We start from the raw sequence: 18736 nt of genomic DNA on the forward strand, positions 1-18736 counted from the left end.
AGGATAGAGGTGGAGAGACTCTTCCCGCTCAGAAAGGATAGTAGGACTAGGGGGCATAGCCTCAAGATAAAGGGGGGGCAGTTTAGAACGGAGTTGAGGAGGAACTTCTTCACTCAAAGGGTGGTGAATCTCTGGAATTCTCTGCCCGTTGAAGTGGTGGAGGCTGCCTCGCTAAATATTTTTAAGACGCGGGTTGATGGGTTTTTGATGAGAGAGGGGATTAAGGGTTATGGGGAAAGGGCGGGAATGTGGAACTGAGCCACGACAGATCAGCCATGATCTTATTGAATGGCGGGGCAGGCTCGAAGGGCTAGTTGGCCTACTCCTGCTCCTATTTCTTATGTTCTTATGTTCTAAGAAGAGAACATTAATGGTGGCATGTTGGTTCCATTCCTGCTATCACAGGGGTTCTGCTGTTGACTGTGGTCTTAGCCACACAGGCTGGCATGTTGGGAGATGAGGTGCAGGTACACTCACAGTATTATTAGACACAGAGTTAGAGGATTTTGACCCAGTGAATGAGTGGCAATATAACTCCGAGTCAGGGGGGTTTGTGACTTGAAGGGAAACTTGAAGATGATGGTTTTCTCTGTGTCTGCTGTCCTTGCTCTTCTAGGTGGTAGAAGTCCCGGATTTGAAAGGTGAGTTAAAGAAACCTTAGCCAGGTGCTGCAGCCCACCTTGTAGATGGTACACACTGCTGCTACTGCGTGCCAGAGGTGGAGGGAACGAACATCCTTAAAAATGATGGTTGGCCTGCAATCTTACCACTGCACTACAGATGACCTTTTTATTCTCCTGTGATGTGGTGAAGTTTCTATTACTAGTACAGGAGAAGTACACCTGTTGAAGGAGCAGCTATCCGAAAGCTCGTGATACTAAATAAATCTGTTGGACTTTAACCGGCGTTGTGAGACTCCTTACTGTACAGAAGGACACGCTGGGACTGAATGTTTACAGGTCTTATGGCACACTCTTGCTAATACTGTGGTTACCCTTCAGCCTTTAGAGGAATAGAACCTCTCTTCCAAAGCAATTAATGGTGGAAGGTTGTGAGTGGGGCGTGGCTTGGGGGTGGGGTGTAGGGATGGCTTGAGGTTGGAGTATAGGGATGGCTTGTGAGTAGCTTGGAGGTGGGGGGTGGGGGTGTCTTGGGGGTAGCTTAAGGGTGGGGTATGGGGATAGCTTGGGGGTGGCTTGGGAGGGTGCAATGACTTCAGTGAGGCCCATGAGGTCAATCTCTTGCAGTTTGCGCTCCCTGATTGCGATCATAATTGCCTGTCCAATCAGGGAGCTCATACTCCAAGGGGCCAACCTCACGAGCCGCACTGATGTTCTTACAGGGTGGTAGGTGGGAGCCTGGATGTGGAACTGGCCCATCAAAGAGCGCACGTGGGTTCCAGCTGGGGGAACAAAAATGGGCTTAGCTTTGGATCCTGGTCATGAAGGGGTGGCACAGTGGCTAGCACTGAGGCTCATAGCACCAAGGACCCAGGTTCAATTCCTGAATTGGGTCACTGTCTGTGTGGAGTCTACATGTTCCCCCCGTGTCTCGTGGGTTTCCTCCAGGTGCTCCGGTTTCCTCCCACAGTCTGAAAGATGTGCTGGTTAGGTGCATTGGCCATGCAAAATTCACCCTCAGTGTACCCGAATAGGCACTAGAGTGTGTCAACTTGGAGATTTTCACAGTAATTTCATTATAGTGTGAATGTAAGCCTACTTGTGACTAATAAATGAACTTTAACTTTGGTAACTTGCCCTTAGTGCCAGCAGGATTAGCAGGGTAAATATGTGGGGTTATGGGGATAGGACCTGGGTGGGATTGTTGTTGGTCCAGACGTGACGGGCCAAATGGCCTCCTTCTGCACTGTCTGTTCTATGATTCTATACAAGCTTCATCTGGGTTAAACCCAACACTTAATGCAGGGGTCTCTCTCTCTACCACCTCTGCAGATTTTACACTCCCCCCTTGTACATGTGACCCAAGAGAAGGTGTCTAATGTACATCATGTCAGTAGCAATATTCTCCAACAAGGGGTCACCTCTATTCAGAACCAATTCATTCTCAGGATCCGATGTGTCTTGCAACTATGGATTATATAGAATGTGGCTCTCCCAACTGAAAGGTAGAAATCCCTCACTGCCAAGATCTTGACCACAATGATATGGCTACAACATGGAGGTGCCTGAACTGGACAGCTTGAAGCCTGCCCGAAACTCACAGAATCATAGAATCCCTACAGTGCAGAAGGAGGCCATTTGGCCCATCGAGTCTCCACCAACCACTATGTCCCCATAACCCCATGCATTTACCGTAACTAGTCCCTCTGACACTCAGGGGCAATTTAGCATGGCCAATCCACCTAACTGGCACATCTTTGGGGTGTGGGAGGAAACCAGAGCATTCAGAGGAAACCCACGCAGACACGGGGGGAATCTGCAAACTCTACACAGACAGTGACCCAAGCCGGGAATCAAACCCGGATCCCTGGTGCTGGATCTGATGAAGGGGTCAACCTGACTCAAGAAGTTGGCTCTAGTCTGTCTCAGACTTGCAGAGATTTTCCAGCATTTTCTGTTTTTGTTTCAGATTTCAGCTTTCGCAGGAATTTTGCCTTTGTTTGGGCAGGTGGCCTCTGCAGGTAACGTGTCCCATTCTGTAGCAGCAAATGTTGAGCTGGCTGCCTTATCTGCAGCAACCTCAGGAGGTTAGGGTAGTGAAGGTGCACTGGGGAGGTGGAGGGCACTGCCAGGTGTGCTGTCGGGCAAGCAGAGAGCTTTTGTCCCTCCTGGATCCATAAAACAAAAACAAAATATTATTTAACATTTTTTGATCAGGTAAAACTTCTTTACCTCGCCAAACACGCCAACTCTGCTCACATCAATGTACTCCTCCTTTAAGAGACTCCTAAAACGTAAGCACACAACAAAGCAGATTGAGAAGTCTGTTCCATTTTTTTATCAGTTGTCTTTCTAACAGATCTTGTCAGGATGTATGATAGCAATTGTGTATTGTCTTCAAACTGTGGAGTGGTTCTAAATAACATCGGCACAAGGAAGCCTAACCATAAGGGATAAACTTAATGAATTCAATTATATGAAATACAATGGAGAAAATAATGGGACTTAATTTAGGGAAATTTTCACACAAGATATTGAAAGAACCATAGAATCACAGAAGCCCTACAGTGCAGAAGGAGGCCATTCGGGTCATCGAGTCTGCACTGACCAGATCCTACCCAGGCCCTGTTCCTGTAACCCCACACATTTACCCCGCCAATCCCCTGACACTAAGGAGCAATTTAGCATGGCCAATCTACCTGTTTAGGAAATGTCAGATGCGTTGGTCATAATCTTCCAAAGCTTACTTCAGAAACTGTAGCCTTGGACTTAAACAACTTTTTTAAAATTCATTCATGGGACATTGGTATTGTTGGCTGGCCAGCATTTATTACCCATCCCCATTTGTCCTTGGGAGGGCAGTTGAGAGCCAACCACATTGCTGTGGATCTGGAGTCACATGTAAGTCAGGCCAGGTAAGGGATAAACCTGGCAGATATCCTTCCCTAAAGGACATTAGTGAACCAGGTTTATTTTTGGCAATTGACAATGGTTTCATGGTGATCAGTATGTTCTTAATTCCAGATTTTTTTTTACTGAATTCAAATTCCACCATCTGCCGTGCGGGATTCGAAACTAGGTCCCCAGAACCTTAGCCAAGTTTCTGGATTAATAGTCTAGCGAAAGTACCACTAGGCTATATCCTCCTCTATAGAATCAGAGAATGATTACAGCACAGAAGGAAGCCATTTGGCCTGTTCTGTCTGTGCTGGCTCTCAGAGGGAGCTAATCACCTCTCGCCACTCATCTGCCTGCTCCCTGTAGCCCTGTATATTCTTCCTTTACGGAAAATAATTCAAATCCCTTGATTGAACCTGTCTCCGCCACACTCTCCAGCAACCCATTCCTGTTCCTCACGACTTACCATGAGAAAAATGTTTCTCCTCATGTCACCAATGCTTCTTTTGCCAACTACCTTAAACCTTTACCCTCTGGTTCTCCATCCTTTAAGCAACGGGAACAATTTCTCCCTGTCTATCATATCCAAACCCCATATGATTTTGGACACCTCTGTCAAATCTCCTCTCCAAGGAAAAAACTTCTCCAATCTGAACTGATTGAAGTCTCACATCCCTGGACACATCCCTCATAGATCTTTTTCTCTCTAACGCCTTCAGATCTATCAGAAAGAGTGGTGCCCTGAACTGGACGCAGTAACCCTTTTTTATACAACTTAATGAAAGGGGAGACAGAAAAGCTAGATCAGTACAAATCTGTTACTTGAATCTCAAACGTGGACAAGTTACTGGAATCTGTTCTAAGAGACCGAGCGACTGAACTACTGTAAGTATCTGGGTAAATCTAAGGAACAGAATGGATTTGTGAAGGATATGTCACATCTGACGAAACTGGTAGAATTATTTTTGAGGACATGACTAGTGTTGTTGATAGAGGTATGGGCAGCACGGTGGCACAGTGGTTAGCACTGCTGCCTCACAGTGTCAGGAACCCAGGTTCGATTCCTGGTTTGGGTTAGTGTCTGCGCAGATTCTGCATGGGGTCTTCCGAGTACTCTGGTTTCCTCCCCATGTCCGAAAGACATGCTGGTTAGGTGCAGTGGCCATGCCAAATTCTCCCTCAGTGTACCCGGACAGTTGCTGGAGTGTGGCAACTAGGGGATTTTCACAGTAAAAAAAAATAAACTTTCAAATTTAAAAACAAAGTCTTGATGGAGGTTACCAATATGGACTTGAGGAAAGCATGCAATAAAGTTGCTCATGGAGATTATGAGCAAAAACTAGAGATCAATAAGTACAGGTAACCTTGTGGCAAAGGTGGGTAGTTATTGGGTGGTAGGAGACAGAAGGCACTTAAACTCTGGCAGGGGATGAGTCAGTGCACAGATTTGTACTGGGACTCAGCTTTTCACCATCAATATGAATGAGTTAAATGAGAGTTATTGTTTCAGTGAATGCGGTATCCAACTGATTTTGCATCCAATGTATGAGCGAGCCTCATAAGGATAGTTAACATTACAACCCTTTCATTAAATTAGATTGGCGTATCACCCATAACAGAGGGATATCCTGTTAGTGTTGAAGAACATGACGAGGTGTGAGGCAAGTGCAATGATCACAGGGAGACCAGTAAACAGTCTTAAAATCGAGATATTTGCTAAAAGAATGAACATAGAACATAGAACATAGAACATTACAGCGCAGAACAGGCCCTTCGGCCCACGATGTTGCGCCGACCAGTTACAAAAACAATGACCCACTAGCCTATACCAATCCCATTTCGTCCATAAACCTATCCAGAGATCTCTTAAACGCCCCCAAACTAGACGCATTTACAACTGCAGCAGGCAGGGCATTCCAATCCCTCACCACCCGCTGGGTAAAGAACCTACCCCTGACATCCGTCCTGTAGCTACCCCCCCTTAATTTAAAGCCATGCCCCCTCGTGCTAGCTTTCTCCATCCGAGGAAAAAGGCTATCACTATCCACCCTATCTAAACCTCTAATCATCTTATATGTTTCAATAAGATCCCCTCTTAGCCGCCTTCTTTCCAACGAAAACAACCCTAGATCCCTCAGTCTCTCCTCATAGGACCTCCCCTCCATACCAGGCAACATCCTAGTAAACCTCCTCTGCACCCTCTCCAACGCCTCCACATCCTTCTTGTAATGCGGGGGCCAGAACTGCACACAGTACTCCAAGTGCGGCTGCACTAGAGTAGTGTACAGTTGCAACATTACACTGCGACTCCTAAATTCAATCCCCCTACCAATAAACGCCAAGACACCGTACGCCTTCTTAACAACCTTATCTACTTGATTCCCAACTTTCAGGGATCTATGTACACACACACCTAGATCCCTCTGTTCATCCACACTATTCAAAGTCCTCCCGTTAGCCCTATACTCGACACATCTGTTGCTCCTACCAAAGTGAATTACCTCACACTTCTCCGCATTAAATTCCATCCGCCACCTCTCGGCCCAGCTCTGCAACCTATCTAAGTCTCCCTGCAGACTATGACACCCTTCCTCACAATCTACCACACCTCCAATTTTGGTGTCATCAGCAAATTTACTAATCCACCCAACTATACCCTCATCCAGATCATTAATAAAAATTACAAACAACAGTGGCCCCAAAACAGATCCCTGAGGCACACCACTCGTAACTGCACTCCATGATGAATATTTACCATCCACCACCACCCTCTGTCTCCTATCTGATAGCCAATTCCTGATCCAACTTCCTAGATTACCCACAATCCCATACATCTGCATTTTCTGCAGAAGCCTACCATGGTGAACCTTATCGAACGCCTTACTAAAATCCATGTATACCACGTCAACTGCCTTACCCCCATCCACCTCTTTGGTCACCTTCTCAAAAAACTCAATAAGGTTAGTAAGGCACGACCTACCCGCTACAAAACCATGCTGACTATTTCTAATCAATTCATTACACTCCAAATAACTATAAATCCTATCCCTAATAATTTTTTCTAAAACCTTGCCCACAACAGAAGTAAGACTCACCGGTCTATAATTCACGGCAAAGTCTCTGTTCCCCTTCTTAAACAATGGGACAACATTCGCTATCCTCCAATCCTCCGGGACTACACCAGAGACCAATGACGACCTGAAGATCTGAGCCAGAGGCTCTGCAATCACCTCTCTAGCCTCCCAGAGAATCCTAGGGTAGATCCCATCCGGACCAGGGGACTTATCTATTTTCAGCCCCTCAAGAATTTCCAGCACATCCTCTTTATCAACCGTAATACTGTCTATTTTACACCCCTGCAACCCAATGTCCTCCTCAGCTATATTCATGTCCCCCTGCGTGAACACCGAAGAGAAATATTGGTTCAATACTTCTCCAATCTCCTCCGGTTCCACACACAACTTCCCCCTGCTGTCTGTAACTGGCCCTAATCTTGCCCTGACCAACCTTCTGTTCTTGACATACCTATAGAACGCCTTAGGATTCTCCTTAATCCTATCAGCCAAAGTCTTCTCATGTCCTCTTTTAGCCCTTCTCAACTCACTCTTCAACTCCCTCCTAGCCAATCTAAAGCTTTCTAGTGCACTATCTGAGCCCTCCAATCTCATCCGAACATAAGCCTCCTTTTTCTTTTTAACCATCGACTCAACTCTTTTAGTGCACCACGGTTCCCTAGATCTACCAAATCCACCATGCCTGACAGGGACATACCTATCAAGGACTCGCAGTAGCTGCTCCTTGAAAAAACTCCACATTTCAGACGTTCCCAGTCCCTGTAATCCCCTAATCCAATCCATGCTTCCTAATTCACTCCTGATAGCCTCATAATCGCCTTTACCCCAGCTAAAATTGCTGACCCGAGGTTCATGCCTATCTCTTCCCATCACTAAGGTGAACGTAACCGAATTGTGGTCACTATCACCAAAATGCACACCAACTTCCAAGTCTAGCACCTGGTCTGGCTCATTTCCCAGCACCAAATCCAATATAGCCTCACCTCTAGTTGGCCTGTCTACATACTGAGACAAAAAACCTTCCTGCACGCTTTGTACAAACACTGACCCCTCTAGCGAGCTAGAACTATAGCAACTCCAATCAATATTCGTAAAGTTAAAGGCAGTATGGTTCATGGTTTAAGCAAAGTAATTTGCTGTTCTTCTTCGATTCCCTGCCCAAAGGCAGGTCTGACCCACAATGCAACAGCCTACTTGACCTCATCGCCAATCTATCACAGATGGTTCTGTCCATGATGGTGTTGGTTGGAGTGACCACCTCATCATCCTCATGAAGAAATCCTGTCTTCACATTGAGGGTAGCCTCCATTTTGTTGTGTGGTACTATCTGATTTAGCAACTCAAGACTGGGCATCCATGAGGCACTGTGGGCCATCAACAGCAATGGAATTGTACTCCAATACAACCATGGCCCAGCATAACCCCTACTCTACAGTTACCACCAAACTCTGCTAGGGGGGCGTGCCAGGAGAAGCACCAGGCATATCGAAAAATGAGGTGCCAACCTGATGAAGCTGCAACACAGGACCACTTGTATGCCAAGCTGTCTCAGCAGCAAGTCATAGACAGAACTAAGTGATCCAAAAACCAACGGATCAGAGTTAAGCTCTGCGGTCCTGTCACATCCAGCGATGATTGGTGCTGGACACTCACTGGAGGAGGAGGCTCCACAAATATCCCCATCCTCATTGATGGAGGAGCCCAGTGCATCAGTGCAAAAGATAAGGCTGGAGCATTTGTAACAATCTTCAGGCAGAAATGACAAGTGGATGATCCATCTCAGCCTCCTCTGGGGAGCCATCGCATCACAGATGTTAATCTTCAGCCAATTTGATTCACTCTACACAATGTGAAGAAATGGCTGAAGGCACTATCTGTTGGAAAGGCTATGGGCCCTGACAACATTTCAACAATAGCCCTGAAGACTTGTGCTCCAGAACCTGCTGCATCCCTAGCCAAGCTGTTTCAGCACAGCTACAGCACTGGCATCCACATGGTAATGTGGAAAATCACCCAGGTATGTCATGTACACAAAAAGCAGGAATACATGACTGTCACAGGGATTTAATTGCCAGTCATACATGCAACATGTCCATCTGTGTTGGGCTTTGATGACGAGTGTTTTAATTCCAGATATTTCTGTCCTTTGAGGTACCTCTGTGCTGGACATTTCGTCCTCCCATTTGATGTCCACACTGTTCCAAATGCACCTCATATTGAACCTGTACAACTGCTCAACATGTCTGGTGTAGATAGTCCATGTCTCACAGGTAATCAGCAGGATAGGTATCATCTCAGCTACTGCAGGTTTTGTTGTTAGACTGAAACTTTGATTCCATTATGTTTTCTTGCATAAACGGGCAAATGCTGACCTTTCGCTGGCAATTGTATTTGCCACCGGGCTATCAATGTAGACATTTCTGGAGAGGATGCTTCTGAGATAGGTGAAGTTATCTACAGCCTTAAGGGTCATGTCATTGATAGTTTACGGGGCTTGGTGGCACAGTGGTTAGTATTCAAAGCCTCACAGCATAAGGGACCCGGGTTCAATTCTGGTCTTGGGTGACATCTGTGTAGAATTTGCATGTTCTCTCCCTGTCCACATGGGTTTCCTCCAGCTGCTCCAGTTTCCTCCCACAATCCAAAAATGTGCAGGTTAGGTGGCGTAATCATGTTAACTGTGTGGGATTATGGGGATAGGTTGGGGGAGGTCCTGTGTTCGATATTCTGTCAAAGAGTTGGTGCAGACTCGATGGGCTGAATGGCCTTCTTTTTCACTGCAGAGATTCTATGAATTTATAATTAGAATAGATGGTATATAGTCAGATTAGGGCAGTGAATGTTTGGAGTATCTCTATCTTCCTTTAGCTGATGGTTAGCTCCAAGTCTAGGCTGATCAGTGTGACATGGGGAATTTCAATGAAGCCCTGAAGACTGTGTACGGTCCTCCCTCACGTGATGACTCAACTGCTCACAGTGCTGACAGGGCATCTCTCCTGGTGGATGGGACAGCCATCGAAGATCAGCAGCTTGAGTTCTTTAGGGGTTTGCTTAATCATCCATCCACTGGACAAACTTCCCGACAGGCCCAAATGTGAAAACCTGGATTGCAAATCTTCCATCATAAAGGCTGACAAAGCCATCCAATCCCCACCCTCAAGGACAGCTACAGGTTCAGATTTGTGGGACCCCAGGCTAGCCAGCACACTCAGGGGACATTGGGGGAGATGATGGCTGAGTGATATTATTATAGAATATAGAACATTACAGCGCAGTACAGGCCCTTTGGCCCTCGATGTTGCGCCAACCAGTGGAACCAATCTATTGACCCTCTAACCTAAACTATTCCAATATTATCCATATGCCTATCCACTGACCATTTGAATGTCCTCAAAGTTGGCGAGTCCTCAACTGCTGCAGGCAGGGCATTCCACGCCCTCACTACCCTCGACTATTAATCCAGAAACTCAGCTAACATTCTGGGGACCCGGGTTTGAATCTCACCACAGCAGATGGTGGAATTTGAATTCAATAAAAAAAAACTGGAATTAAGAATCTACTGATGACCATGAAACCATTGCTGATTTCCGGAAAAACCCATCTGGCTCACTCACGTCCTTTAGGGAAGGAAATCTGCCATCCTTACCTGGTCTGGCCTACATGTGATTCCAGAGCCACAGTAATGTGGCCTTTGGGAACTAGATATGGGCAATAAATGTTGGCCAGCCAGAGACACCGATGTCCCACAAAAATAATTTAAACAAAATAACAAAGTTAATGAGTGCCTTATGAGCCTAATGAAAGGGATCGGGATGCTGCCTGGGGTGGAACATGGAAGTTATGAAGAGAGGTTGGATAGGCTTGGGTTGTTTTCATTGGAGCAAAGACTGAGGGGGTGACCTGATTGAGGTGTACAAGATTATGATGGGCGTGGACAAGGTGGGTAAGGAGCATCTGTTCCCCTCAGTTGAAAGAACATAGAACATAGAACATTACAGCGCGGAACAGGCCCTTCGGCCCACAATGTTGCGCCGAACTCCATGATGAATAATTACCATCAACCACCACCCTCTGTCTCCTATCTGCTAACCAATTCCTGATCCAAGGTCAATCACAAGAGGACATAGGTTCAAGGTGAGGGGCAGGAGGTTCAAGGGGGAAGTGAGGAGAAATTTGTCGACCCAGAGGATGGTGACAATCTGGAATGCGCTGCCTGGGAGGGTGGTGGAGGCAGGATGCCTCACATCCTTTAAAAAGTACTTGGATGAGCACTTGGCACACCATAACATTCAGGGCTATGGGCCAAGTGCTGGCATTTGGGACTAGATGGGAGGTTAGGTGTTCCTAATGTGTCGGTCCAGACTCGATGGGCTGAATCATCTGCACGGAATAATTCTCTGACTCTATGATTTCCTACAAGTAATTATTTATTCAAAACGGTATTGGAAGTGGGCTGATGGTGTTTAACATCAGAAAGCACTTACTTCAAAGCATCTGTTTGATCCTTTACTTCCACAGTCCCCAGGTTCTTCTTTATTTCGTACAAGAGTTTAGTGCCCTGAAAACCACTGCCACGTCCGTCAAATTTGACCACAATGGTGTTGAATGAACTAACAAGTGCCGTTGTCCAATCGACTTGGAATTGCTCTGTGACAATCTGACTCCCAGGACTATCACCACTGCAAAATACAAACACAGATTCAATCACCAGGCCAGATTATGCACTGAGCTGTCAGAATCTGGATCAGACCGCTGGAAAGGAACAGCAGGTGTTGAAAGGTAAGTTAACCTTCATTTTTAAAAGTTAATTACCCCGTTAAGGAAATGTTAAAGAGAAATAACATGGTAGTGGGACTTTTTTGTTTTAAATTCATTCCTTCACAGGATGTGTGTGTCTGTCTAGACTAATATTTATTTCCTAATCTTAATTACTCTTGAGATGGTGGTGGTGAGTTTCCTACTTGAGCTGATTAGTGGGGTAAATACGTTGGATTAAGGAGATGGGGCCTGGTAAGATGCTCTGTTGGGGAGTTGATGCAGACTCAGTGGGCCAAATGCCCCCCTTTCGCACTGTAGGATTCTATAATCCCAACAAGACAGAATCTAGCCGTTACCCCTTGACATTTGATGGCACTAACATCATTGAATGCCCCACTATCGCCATTCTTGAGATAATCCAGAAACTCAACTGGACCAACTGTATAAATACTGTGGCTACAAGAGCAGGTCGGAGGTCAGGGACTGTGCTGCAAGTAACTCATCTCCTGACTCCTCAAAGCCATCACAAGTCAGTAACGTGATGGAATAACCTCTCTTGCTGAATGACTGCAGCTCCAACAACGCTCAAGAAACTCGACGGCAACCAGGACAAAGCAGTCGATTTGATTGCCATCCCATCGGTAAACATTCACTCTCCCCATCACTGATGAACAGTGTCAGCCCATGTGCACCTTCGACAAGGTATACTGCAGGAACACAGTAAGAGGTGAGGAGGGATCTGATTGAAACTGAGAGGCTGAGATAGAGTGAACGTGGAGAGGGTGTTTCCACTCGTGAGAGAGCCGAGAACTCTAGGACTGGAGCCTCAGAGTGATGGACATTCCTTAAAAACTGAGGGGGAAGAGGAATGTCTTCAGCCAGGGAGTGGTGAATCTGTGGAACTCTTTGCTGCAGAGGGCTGTGGAGGCCAGATCATTGAGTGTCTTTAAGACAGAGACAGATAGGATCTTGATCAATAGGGGATCGAGGGTTACGGGGAGGAGGCAGAACACTGGGGATGAGAAACATATAAGCCATGAATTGAATGGTGGAGCAGACTCGAAGGGCTGAATGGTCTAATTCTGCTCCGATATCTTATGGTCTTATGGTCTTCCAAACACACATTTTTTAAAACTTTATTTTACCGGATGTGGGTGTTGCTGGCTAGCCCAGCATTTATTGACCATCCCTAGTTGCCCTTAGAAGGTGATGATTTCTACCAGAGAGTTGGACAAGAACAGCAGACACATGGGAACACCATTAACTGGAGGTTCCTCTTTAAGCCACTCACCATCCTAACATGGGACTATATTGTCATTCCTTCAATATCGCTGGATCAGAATTATGAAACTCCCTCTCTAACAATAGTGTGGGTGCATACAGGAGAGGCAATGGCCGAGTGGTATTATCACTAGACTGTTAATCCAGAAACTCAGCTAATGTTCTGGGGACCTGGGTTTGAATCCTGCCAGGTCAGCTGGTGGAATTTGAACTCAACAATTAAAATAATAAATAAATATTGGATTTAAGAATCTACTGATGACCATGAAACTATTGTCAATTGTCAGAAAAACCCATCTGGTTCACTAATGCCCTTTCGGGAAGGAAACCTGTCATCTGGGCTATCACAGTGACTAGCACCACTGCTTCACAGGGACCCTGATTCGATTCTTGGCTTGGGTCACTGTCTGTGTGGAGTTTGCATGTTCTCCCCGTGTCTGTGTGGGTTTCCTCTGGGTGCTCCGGTTTCCTCTCACAGTCCGAAAGATGTTTGGGGCAGGTTGATTGGCCACTAAATTGCCACGTAGTGTCAGGTGGGATAGCAGGGTAAATATATGCGGCTGCCGGGATGGGGGCTGGGTGAGATTGTGGTCAGTGCAGACCTAATGGGCTAAATGGCCTCCTTCCACACTGTAAGGATTCTATGTTTCTATGTCCTTACCTGGTCTGGCCTACATGTGACTCCAGAGCCGTAGAGTGACTCTCAACTGCATTCAGGCAACTAGGGATGGGCAATAAATGCTGGCCAGCCCATGCCCTACAAACAAATTTTAAAAACTACACCACAGGGTCTGTTACAGTTCAATAAAGCAGCTTACCATCACTTTCTCAAGGGCAATTATGAATTGGCAATGTGGTGCTCACATCCCATGAATGAATATAAATAAACTCAGAAAAATTGCACTTTTTAAATTAAACCACACCAGAATTGTAGGATGAATAAAAGTCCAGGGTCAAGAACTCAATGGAGGTCATCACCTACCATTCTGATAGTTACACATGACAAAATATGTTGTTGGTGAATCCTTACATCAATCTCAGTTAATTAGTCTGCAACAGACCCAGAAATAATGTGATGAAAAGGAGCTCAGATGGAGAGTGCAATGGTTCCCAATTTCTTATGTAATTAAATCTGAGCAGTCCAAATCGATGGGGCAAACTTTACTGTCCCGCCCACCACAAGAATCGGAGCGGACCCATGGTCCATGAGGGGCAGACCATGGAAAGGTCCATTGGCAGGATTTTCCGGTTTCGGGGCGAGCGTGGCTGGAAAGTCCTGCCCAGTGATTGGGGAATGCAGTGACCAGCAGGATGAACATCCCGAAATCGCTAAGCTCCATCTCAACCATAAGTCTAAAATAATACTCACACGATGAGTAACAAAGGATATTGCGATTTATTTGAGAACGCCGCTGGTTTGATAATCTGCATTTTCAGTGCTGAAAAAGAGGAAGATGCAGTTATACTAATGTATAATTAGATTTCAGAACAATCAATTAAATTTCAAGTTTATAAATTTTGTTTGTTAGTGTCACAAGTAGGCTTACATTAACAGTGCAATGAAGTTACTGTGAAAATCCCCAAGTCACCGAGCTCCAGCACCTATTCGGGTTACACAGATGGAGAATTTAGCATGGCCAATACACCTAACCAGTATGTCTGTGGGACGAAACCGAAGTTCCTGGAGAAAACTCATGCAGACACGGGGAAAATGTGCAGACTCCGCACAGACAGTGGCCCAAGCTGGGAATCGAACCCAGGTCCCTGGCGCTGTGTGTTCTCTGATGGCGGGGCTGGCTTGTCCTTGGCTAGTGGTGAGCTCTTCCAGTCTGGCCAAAGTCAACTGCATTTTACGTTTTTCGCTGGCTACACCGCCAGGGGACCCACGCAGTTTGTGTGTGTGTGTGTGTGTGTGTGTGTGTGTGGTGGGTGTCACTATGGGCAGGACGGAAAATCCTATCAGTGCCAAGGGCTGGAAAATTCAACCCTCAATTTTTCACTGATGGTGATTAACCTGAAAGTACTTCCTGAGGTCACAAACATGTCCTTGGACAAGTTAATTTGCACTGCCTCTGGTAATGGAAGGTGAGCTTGCTGGAGTTGGTGCTCCCGGTATGTTATGCGTGTGCACAGGTTTGGAGGTTTGGTGGTATTACCACTAGACTATCAAATCACAAACTCAGCCAATGTTCCGGGGAGCCGGGTTCAAATCCCACCATGGCAGGTGGTGGAATTTGAATTCAATAAAAATATCTGGAATTAAGAATCTACTGATGACCATGAAACCATTGTCGATTGTCGGAAAAAACCATCTGGTTCACTAATGTCCTTTAGGAAAGGAAATCTGCTGTCCTTACCTTGTCTGGCCTACATGTGACTCCAGAGCCACAGCAATGTGGTTGACTTTCAACTGGCCTCCAAAGGCAACAAGGGATGGACAATAAATGGTGGCCCAGCCAGTGATGCCCATGTCCCATGAATGAATAAATAAAAATCCAAGAATGGGGAGCCTGCATTACTGAAGAGGAACTGAGGGCCATTGAGCAACGTTGCTCAGGCAGAGGTAAGGAAACCAAACAATAGGGCTGTGAGGGAAGTGAAGGGGTGGCCATGTGCAGCAGGATCATGGGAACATCTTAGCAGCTGGCTCCTCTTGGATGCCGAACATGTTGAGTGAATGTAAAAGCTTTGACACTTCTCCTCAATGCATGGCTTTGACCATTCTCCAAAGAGCTACCAATACAGAGGCAATCGGCGCTCCAGCCTTATGTGAAAGCAGCTTCTATTTTAATAATAATTCCATAATAAGCCAAGCACCATCCGACCACAGGTCCATATATAACGCTGAATTCTGGATATTACAAACACTGCGTATCAAACTCAGTACATTGTTGAGTCTCCCATCTATATCTTAGCAAAAGTTCAGTCAGCATTAATAGTTGTTAATTCGGTTGTTAGTCAGTCACACAGTTCAGATTGTGAACCTGCTGGAATGCTAAAAAAGTCAATTTCCCTTATTGCTCTGTAGTGACATCAATTGAAATGCAACAGTTTACAATTGTAGGAAATCAACTAATTGCAAATTAACACAAAAGAAGCATTTTACACCTAAAGGAAATGGGTTCAATTGCCCAATTGAGTGACAGAGTCATTTTGGCACAAAAGAGGCCATTCAGCCCATCAAAATCATTCCGGGTCTCTGTACAGCAATCTATTCTATCCCATCCACCTGCTTTCTCCCTCGATCCCTGCAGGTATTTTTTTCTGTCGATGCCCTTTCAGTTTCCTTTTGAAATCATTCACCATCTCTGCTTCAATCACCCTGGTGGACAGTAAATTCAGGTCATTGCCACTTGCTGGGGGCTGGAGCGGGCGAAAAGGAGGGGAGGTGGGCCTGGGAAAGATGCTCTTTTGGGGGAGTGGGTGCAGACTCGATGGGCTGAATGGCCTCCTTCTGCACTGTAGGGGTTCTATTCTATGGTAATCCATCAATTTAGGGGGAGCAGCATTTATTTGCATCTTATCTTCATCCGTCATTATCTTGTACACTCCAGCAGACCTCCCCTAATCCTCTTTTTGCTCAACCTATCCTTGTCACTAAACTGCCCAATGCCTAGAACTATTCTTAAGATTTCTCAAGTACGTTGATATCTCTTCTAACGTGTGGTGACCACAATTGGATGCAGTATTCTAGTTATGGCCTAACCAGAGCTTTATAATGGATTCAGGATTACTTCCTTGCTTTCGTACTCGATGCCTCTAATTATGGAGCCCAAGGTGCTGTGTGCTTTGCTAACTACTCTCTCAATGTGTCCTGCTGGGTGCAGTGGAGATCACCACTGTTACGATCTACCAGTCTGAAAAACAGTCATCTTCCACAGTTTGCTGTTAGCTACCCCGGAGCCAAACTTCCATCCAGGCTGGCACTGACTGCTGTGGAACCTGTGTACGGCTTGCTTCATTGCTGCAAAGACTTCATTTTAAGATATTTCTGCCTCTACAATTGCATTCAAATGCTAAGCTTTTAAAGTTAACTTGGCCACATTTTAAACTCAGCAGGCACGCTGGGATTAGCTTGAAAAATTGACTGCGTTCTTTGAAACTCCAAGATAGCAGAAACAGACTTTCTCATCAGCCAAAACAAAGCTTTTCATGGCCACAGCTGCAAATTGTTTATGAAAGTTAGAGACACAGCTTATACCAAGCAATTTCAATACGAGACAATGGAAAAGTTACAATTCAGCCAGAAGTTTTGAGTCAAGTCTGTTTTCAAGACCGATACTTTTGCTAGTGTCTCTTTCTCTCTCTCTCTGCCAGTTTTTTTTGCTCTCTGTAATGTGCTAATTTTAAATGCTCCCCAATAAAATAAATTCAAGGTTTCAGTGTCGTCTCCGTCTATTCTGAGGAATGAATGGACCTTACACCAACCCTCCTATTCTAAGGGCTTCAGTTTTGTGAACCAGCCTTTTATGTGGCATTTTTCAAACACTTTCTTAAAATCCAAATAGATGACTTCCACTGCATTCAACTTATCAATCTTCTCTGTTCCATTTAAAATATAAAGCCTTGGACGCAAATGTTTTGAACATTTGACATTGGCTGTGATTTTCCAGGTCTTGCCACGCTATTGGCGAGGAGGGACAATAATGGCAGTGGGGCGGAGGGAGAGGGTGGTGGTGTGGGAGGGTGGTGGTGTGGCGGGGGTTGGGGGGAATCCTTTCCTCTGTGTCAGTGAATAGTAAATGTCATTTTTATATAGATGTTTTCTCACAAATCTCTGGAACTGAAATCCCAGACACATGAATAAGCAGGAATTAGATCCATGAAAAAGGAATGGAGGGATATGGACTGCGTAGAGGCAAAAGTTTAGTTTAGAAAGGCATCATGTGTCTGTGCAGGCTAGGTGGGCTGAAGAGCCTATTTCTGTGTTGTAATGTTTTTTGGTCTTTGTTCTTTGAATGAGACAGGCTACAGGTTCTGGCAAACATAGACATTCCCACAGGTCCATATCAAATCCATCATCTGCAATATACTAAAGTTTCTTAGAGTTTTTTAAAAGTTTATTAATTGGTGTCATACTGCTCACTTTCCCAGAATCCAGTCAGAAAAAGTATTTGTATAAAAACGAGGGAGGGATGTTAGAACCAGGATTGAGATTTTCCCATTTGCGATACACATGAAACATAACCAAATGCTAAGGCTGACTATTATTAGATCATAACCGAGGAATGGGAGTAGACCATTCAGCCCTTCAAACCTGTTCCACCATTTAATTAGATCAGACCTGATCTCTCTGTCTCTCATCTCAGTTCATGCACTTTGGCTATATGAACTGTGTAGCATGGTGGCACAGTGGTTAGCACTGCTGCCTCACAGCGCCAGGGACCTGAGTTCAATTCCGACCTTCGGTCACTGTCCATGTAGATTTTGCACGTTCTTCCCCTGTCTGTGTGGGTTTCTTCCAAGTGCTCCGGTTTCTTCCCACACTCCAAAGATGTGTAGGTTAGATGGATTGGTCATGTTAAATTGACCCTTAGGGCTCCAAAATGTGTAGGGTTAGGGGGATTAGTGGGGTAAATATGTGGGGTTACAGGGATTGGGCCTACGTAGGATGCTCTGTTGAAGAGTCAGTGCAGACTTGATGCGCTGATTGGCCTCCTTCTGCACTTTAGGGATTCTATGAACCCTTAATGCACATTGCTGAAAAACCGTCTATTAATATCCACTCTGAAATCTTCAATCTACCTCCAACTGTTTTTGTGGGAGAAAGTTCCACTGCACTCCATCAAAGAAATGTCCCCTGACAAAAACTGTCTCGAAAACATGTGCCAGCCATCCCACAAACAACTCCAACATCAGACCTGCATCTTTCAGTTGTCATGCTTACGTGGAATTGCACCAGTGTGCTAATGAGCTACCTCTGGGCGACAGAGTGGGAGAGGATCTGCACAAACCTATCCATTACGTGCTGATTGTTGAGCAAGTCGTCAGCCAGATCATTAGGTACACCAAAGCCCTGTGGCGATGGGCAGGTGACAACAGAGGCGGAGGCCATGTGAGACTGACTACTGCAGTTTTCAGCCTTAATCCTGCACCAAGGTTGCC

At 45.6% G+C, this 18736-nt stretch overlaps 1 protein-coding gene across 2 annotated transcripts in view; it reads right to left on the minus strand.

The window, feature by feature from the left end:
• Positions 1-18736, minus strand: part of dpp6a (dipeptidyl-peptidase 6a) — a 961250-nt gene that overhangs the window by 24161 nt on the left and 918353 nt on the right. For both annotated transcript variants that reach the window (XM_080217553.1, XM_080217561.1), the window contains exons 19-21: positions 14001-14070; positions 11077-11271; positions 2853-2907 (exon numbers count right to left, since the gene is read on the minus strand). In XM_080217553.1, the coding sequence (XP_080073679.1) occupies positions 2853-2907; positions 11077-11271; positions 14001-14070 (320 nt within the window). The remainder of the gene's footprint in view (positions 1-2852; positions 2908-11076; positions 11272-14000; positions 14071-18736) is intronic.

Source organism: Carcharhinus amblyrhynchos, chromosome 2 (assembly GCF_965287045.1).
Source record: "Carcharhinus amblyrhynchos chromosome 2, sCarAmb.v2.hapA, whole genome shotgun sequence".
NCBI lineage: Eukaryota > Metazoa > Chordata > Chondrichthyes > Carcharhiniformes > Carcharhinidae > Carcharhinus > Carcharhinus amblyrhynchos.